Source organism: Rosa chinensis, chromosome 7 (genome assembly GCF_002994745.2).
Source record: "Rosa chinensis cultivar Old Blush chromosome 7, RchiOBHm-V2, whole genome shotgun sequence".
NCBI classification, from domain to species: domain Eukaryota; kingdom Viridiplantae; phylum Streptophyta; class Magnoliopsida; order Rosales; family Rosaceae; genus Rosa; species Rosa chinensis.
Genome location: NC_037094.1, coordinates 49,132,563 through 49,139,346, shown reverse-complemented (window position 1 = coordinate 49,139,346; position 6,784 = coordinate 49,132,563). Strand labels below are relative to the sequence as shown.

Here is a 6,784-nt window from a genome sequence, read left to right as displayed (position 1 = left end):
GTTGAGTGCAGGTTATTGCAGTTTGTTGATACAACACAAATGGCTACAAACTATGAACAAACTAAATAACATTATCCATTCCTGAAGATCATGGAACTGACAAAGGAATTCACATTAAGAATTTGACTTGGAGGAGCCTCTACCAATACTGAAAATAGTTATGGAGCCAGATAATTCACTTGTGAGTGCTTTTCAATCAGCTTCTGCTTGATGCAGTAAACGATTTCAATGGACCCTGCCACCCTGCAATAGGTTTAACCAAAAACTGCAGACAAGATAACTTTCGACTGAAACAGATCATCTGAAAACTTGATTCTGTAACCTTACTTCATTAGGAAACAAGGAGCTGTTTTATACACTTCTACAATCGGACTGCTCAATTATCAATTTGCAGGAGCTACAGCTGGTAATGGGATTACAAGGCAAATAAGGAGAAAAGAAAAGGAAAAAAAAAAAAAAAACTAAGAGAGCCTACTAACTGAAGCTAACTCAATACAGGGCTAAAGATGCTGAAGCTAAGTCATTGCCATTACAAAGATGTGTTCAATAATTGTTCAAGTTAAATTGACTCATCATGTGCTGAAGAAGGTCCAGATCTTCTTCCCTATTGACGCTTGACCAGGATGATCCTCATCATCATAGTCATCGCCGCTCTCATCGCCTGTGCTGTTGTCACTCTCACCGCCTGTGCTGTTGCCACCACTAGATTCTGTGCCATTCACTTCCGTACTCAACTCTGTCTCTTCAACCAACTTCGTTGCATCAGCATCAGCATCAGCATTGCCATTAACAGTGTCTTGTGGTTCTGGTGTTGCAAACTGTACCACAACAAAGAGAAGTTACAACAACTTCATAAGAAAGGTTCAGAAATTTCAGCTACAAACCATCACAAATTTTAAGAAACAAAAACTAAAAAATTGGGGGACATTACCCTCACAACTCTCTCCTCTGTTGACTCCACAGTTTTTAATGTTGTGACCTGTATCAGGTCTACACCAACAGATTCAGGATTTGATTCTTCCTTCCTTGTACTTTTCAGGTGAGGCGCTGCTGATGTTCCTGCCAATGTGCCTGCACTGAACAACATTCATACAAAACTTTACAATACTTAAACATACATGGAAATCATATTATACTTTAATCTGTCGACCAGGTCACATGTAAAACACCAGAACGTGAATATAGTTCCATAGTTATCAACAACAAACATGGATCAACATATCATCTTGATGATGTCTGTGTTAAAATTGTATCAAATGATAGGAAAGAACAATCAATTTTTTCTGCATACCAATAACTCAGTGAAACCCAAGTGATTGATTGCTCTTGGACCATCATTTGAGAAAAGAAACAGTGAACAAGGCACTTCAAGGCTCACTGAAGTTAAGCCAGTATGACCAGTTATGCAACTGGTAGGAGCTTGGAATAAATTATTCTGGGTCGAAATGTTCATTTCATATGTCATCCATAACCAGAACAATTCCTTGTAAGGGTCAAACAACAGTTCTTTCAAAAGAAGAAAAGTATGTTGCAGAGCCAACTAAAATGCTATAGGACTAAGTACAGGTTTAACTTATCAAGTTTCAACTCAATTTGAGCATTTAAAAGGGGACCAACAATCTATATTAACATAATAGATATACAAAGAGTTCAGAATACGTTTAATTTATGGAATTGACAACGTTTTGGGAATCCCAATAGTACGAAAAACCTTAAGTAATTGGAAACAAACCCAAAAATGGATGTAGCATAGCAAAGACTCACAATACATCTACTTAGACACATAAAATGCTGGTCTTGGAACTTGACACCAGTTGAATTACCAAATCCTCAGTCCAAGTGGGTCAAAATATTATCATCACGCCAAACTGCAAACACTATTTTGAAATTTACTTCCATATTAGCTGCCATTGCGCCATATGATTTCATACAGAACATTAAGGAACTTACGTCTTGCGGTGTCTGAGATTATATCGCTGTTCTCCAGGGGTTTGCACTGCTGAAGCAACGGGTTGGCGCCTCTTCCTACGCCCACCAGCTGTGACACTACCAGAACGTCCTTCGCTATCACAATCATCTTGCTCGCTTTCTATCCTGGAGCTCTGAGGGCGGGCTCGTTTCCGACCAATGCTCGTAAAACTGGAATCACCTTCATTTATGTAACTACTCTCATTAAGCAAACTTGCATTTGATGCTTCTGGAGTTTCTCCTAAAAATTTCTTTGCGTCTTCAACAACTTCCTTCACTGAGTGTGTTCTAGACAATCTAGACTTGCGTCCCCTAGCTGGTTTTCTTCGGCCACTTTTCAGCTCTGATTGCTCAGAATCTTCTGGAATGTCTTGCTCCTGGCTGTCAACGAAACTGTGATCGTCAATTGATGGAGCATACCCATCATCCACCTTCTTAGAGTTGTTATCATTTACGACTGCTTGAGCATTGGCCGAGTCATTACATCTCCTAACAGATGGCTGTGGCTCTTCATGACTGCTAGCACCTCTTGCTTCCTCATCAGCAAGCAAGTTGGGTTCCTTTCCTTTCTGCATAGCCGATAGTGGTGGTAACTCGGTAGATACAACATGTATTTTATTTGATGTTACTTTGGAAACTACTAACTTGCATTTCTGTTGCAGTTTTTTCCCCCATCCTGACTCTTTATGTTCAGAATCAGGAACAGCGTCAGCATGGTACATCCCAGGTACTTGGAGATCAGAGAGAACAAATTCCCTTGTTATTTCTCCACAGTCCTTGCAACTCTTAACCTTCTCAACAAAGGCAAGAAAGCGACCTCTTTCCTCAATCAGCTGTTCCCTCTGGCACTTGATCTTCTTGCTAAGCATGTCAAGCTGATCTATGTCTTCTCGCATTTCAAGTTGGTTCGCTTCCAGCTCCTTTTTCTGCAGTGCAAGTGCTTCCCTTTCCTTTTCATTCGTATTCCTTTCAGATAATAGCTCTTCTCCTTGCTTATCAGCAACTCCCTTCAAGAAATTAATATTAGTATGTTCTCTATCCTTCTCCTCCTCAAATGCTCTCTCCCTTTCCTGCAGTTGTTTTACCATCTTATCCTGCCTATTCTGCATATCAATCTCAAGATCTCTTCTCCGTGACTCAAAATCTTGGACCATTTGAGCATGCTCAGATTGGGCCTTTTCAGATAAGGCTATCTGCTCATTACTCATCTTAGCTGCAAATGATTCTTTCTCCTGCTTGAGATTTTCCATCTCCCTCTGTCTGTAATCTTGCACTGCTTGTCTCTCTACTTTCAACCTCTCTGCTTCAATACATTGTAATCTTTCCAATTTTTCTTTCTCTTCAACAACTTTTCTAAGCTCTACATCAACTTTAGCTCTTCTTTCATCCAAATCTTCCCACTCTTTTTCAAACTTTTCCCTCTCCTGCTTCAGATCTTCAGCTTCCTTCAAAAGTAACTCATTCTGAAGTCTATAATTGTTTATCTCCTGTTGCAGTTCTGACTGCAAACGTACGTGGTCCGACCTCTCTTTCTCGGTAATTCCCTGCTTCTCTCTGCCTTCACGAATTTGCTGCTCCAGTTGAGCATTTTCGTCTTTTATTTTCTGAATTTCATCTTTAAGATTCTGAAGGTGCTCTATATCAGTAAGTATTTGCTGCCTTTCCAGCTCTAACTTTTTCTCATCAGCTTTGAAGGTCTTCTCTTTCTCCTTCAGATTTTTCAAATTTGTTTCAACTTCCTTATTTTTCTCCTTCAGCCTCTCTGATTTCTCATCCAACGCTTTCTCTTGCTTCTTCAACATTTCTTCCTTATGACTGATTTCAAGTTCCTTTTGTTCCACCGCTTCTATCTTGCTACTCTGTTCCTTCTCAAAAGAGTTCCTCCTTTCCTCAATTCCCAACTCAAAAGCCTGCATTTTTCTATCAAGAATGACCCTGTGCTGGTCAAGATGCTCTTGAATCTCCACCTGTAAAAAACCATAGATAAGCAACAATGTCAGACTTATGGTAAACCCAATTGGATGGCAGTGAAGATTCAAGCATTTTAAACTCCCTCACAATAACTCAATCATAGACACCCCAAACTCTTACATAGAGTCTTTCATAACTGTTAGCAAATGGATGATCATAATTCACAGGACATAGTAGCTACATATGTTAGAGATGTGCTATACATCCTAAATACAAAAAGCAAGTTCCAAATAAGATCTAACCAGCTTACAACTAAAGAAGGGATAAGTCCCGCATATGCCAGCAAATCTTTTCAACAAGACCATGCTGAGATGCTAAAAGGAAAGATAGCTTCAATTTGCATATATAAGCACAGATCCCAGAAGATAAATAAAAAAGGCACTACAGAATTTGGCAGGAGGTTGATTTGAATAAAAAGGCACTATAATTTAGATTGGATTGAATACAAAGGTTCCAAACAAATAGTCAAAGGTAAATATTGTTGTACCAAATTGCCAAATCACTAGCTCAGTTAGGCAACATATGAATTACAACCTAAGAATACCTTAACAAAATGTATCACTTTGGAAAACAGAGTACAGCTAGTCATCAATAACTATCCGGAATTTGGAAGTTGGGACTCACATTTTCCCTTGAATTTAGTTTTTCCTCCAATGCATTTAATTCTTTCTCCTTCGTCTCTAAGATGTATGAAGCTGAATCAACCTCCTGCAATAAAAACAGAAATGAGCAAAACTGCGATTGAACTTGCTAGAAAAATAAAATAGCTCTTGTAGACAAGAGACACACACCTTTTCCTTTGAGACTAGGTCAGCTTGGCGTTTATTCACATCATCTTCCTTCTCTTTCAAAAGAGAGTTTGAAGACTCAATCTTCCTTTCAGCCTCATAAAGGTCTTTCTCTTTTTGCTTAAGAATCATATCGTTTTCATTTGTTTTTTCCTCTTTCTCATTCAAAATTTTACGAAGATTGCTTAGCCTCTCTTCCCCTTCTTTTAACTTCTTCTCCCACTCGTTCAAGTCTTCTCTTTGTCTGTAAAAAGTTGTCTTGTGTGCCTCTCTCCTAATAATAACAACAACATCCACAAGTCAGATTTAACAAACTAGAAGACTATCTCACATTCATTGCGAAAATAGAACAGCTACATATGATAGTAATGTGCATATCCTAAATGTGAAGTATTCATGGGGTATAGAGCATACTCTGTACTTAATGACGCTTGCTCCCTCCGAAGCACACTCTCACGTGTCTCCACCTCTTGCAACCTCCTCTCCACCTCTAGACTCTTTTTGTTGGCCTCAGCAAGCTTGGTTTCAGCAGCAAGAAACTTCTCATCTGTCACTAGAGATTTATCTTCAACACTAACAATCAACGCATTCGCATCAGCCACCTTCGCCTCAGATGCATGCTTTATCCGGGTATACTCCTCATGCATTTGACGCAATGACTTTTCGAGCTGCAATGATCAAATGCATCAATATTCACACACATTTCCAGAATATTTAACTACCAATTAATAACAGAGACAGATAAGCATACCTCAGCTGCAGACCTCTTTTCCTCCACCAATATCTTCCTCAAATTCTCCTCTCGCCTTTCGACTTCCGAAATTGCAATCAGATGAGCCCTCTGCTCCCGGTGTAGAATCTCATGGGTTTCAGCCAATGCTTGGCTCAACTCCTCATGCTCCAATGCCCATTCTTTCTTCTCAATGAGGAGAAGCCCCATGCTATGTTGGTAATCATGAAGCTTCACAACAACAACAACAAACCCTTGATAAGATACCTCACAATGCAAATTAACCTACTCAAATTCTAGGGTTCTGCAGAAACCAGTAATCAAATTTTGAAAAAGGTGGTGGCTTTACCTCAGACTCAAGCCTAGCGACCTTATTGGCGAGTTCTTGGCGGTCCCGGCGCTCCATGGCCGCCTCATCGAGCAGCCCAACCTCCTTAAACCGCCTCCAATCGGCATTGTCCAAATCCGGCAACGTTTTGGCCCCACCGCCGCCGCTTCTGATTTCGCTCAGAGAACCAAGTGGCGGCGGAGGACCGTCGACGTACGCCACGGCCTTGCCCTTGTCGGTGGTCCTCGGCGTCGCCGGCGCCTTCCTCAGCGGCGTGAACATCTGGGAACCGCTAATGCCGAAACCCTAACTGCGTTCCCGAAAATGTCGAGGACTGGGTGTTCAATTTGAGGAGAAGTGAGAGTGGGAAATGGCAAAAGATTGAACTTTCTGATCGGAAACCCTAACTCCGATGAGTATTGCGAGTTTTCTCGGTGGTGTCTCTGAGACGGTTTTTTTTTGGGTTTTTTTTTTGGTTGGGGTTTATTTTCGGGTTTTGGGGGTTTATGTAGTTAATCGAGCGTGACGGTGACGCGAGGCAGTGAAACGGTGCGCTTTGAAACTACGCGACTATTGGAGGAGAGAGGAGTCAGAGGACGCTAAAATCTTCAGTAATTTAAAAAATAATAATAATTACTTTACATTTTAGATTTTATTGTCCCTTTTTATTGCAAAAGAAGATAAATAGAATAAAATTCAGTCCTCCCCCTCCTCCTCCAATAGAACCAACCCTCCCTATATCCACGTTTTGCCAATAGTATAATAGGAATAGCATGAACCTCAGAAGCTTAGGCAACGTTGCTTGGGAAGATTGATAATCATGCATCGAGTTTTTTTGTGTGCGAAATTATCTTAGTTTGAGTTATCTTTAAAATTATAATTGAATTGATGAAATCGATCCAAGTATGCTTAAACGACATGTTTAGATGGCACAGGTCTAAAGCACGCTCAAGAGCATTGATCGTGGCTTTTTCACTTACGTTTGAACTCCAACCCTCC

At 40.4% G+C, this 6,784-nt stretch overlaps 1 protein-coding gene across 2 annotated transcripts; it reads right to left on the bottom strand.

The window, feature by feature from the left end:
* Nucleotides 1-300: 300 nt before the first annotated feature.
* On the bottom strand, nt 301-6,262 carry LOC112176481 (protein CROWDED NUCLEI 3). 2 transcript variants are annotated; one of them, XM_024314420.2, is made up of 8 exons: nt 5,807-6,262; nt 5,479-5,688; nt 5,142-5,395; nt 4,731-5,001; nt 4,564-4,647; nt 1,951-3,935; nt 932-1,076; nt 301-818 (listed from the first exon to the last, which is right to left on the bottom strand). In XM_024314420.2, exons 1-8 carry the CDS (start codon nt 6,065-6,067, stop codon nt 573-575), a joined length of 3,456 nt encoding a protein of 1,151 aa, XP_024170188.1. In that variant the 5' UTR covers nt 6,068-6,262; the 3' UTR covers nt 301-572. The 2 variants fall into 2 exon arrangements, 1 of the variants encoding a protein (XP_024170188.1); XR_002926956.2 differs by having other exon boundaries at nt 677-818; nt 932-1,071.
* Nucleotides 6,263-6,784: the final 522 nt, after the last annotated feature.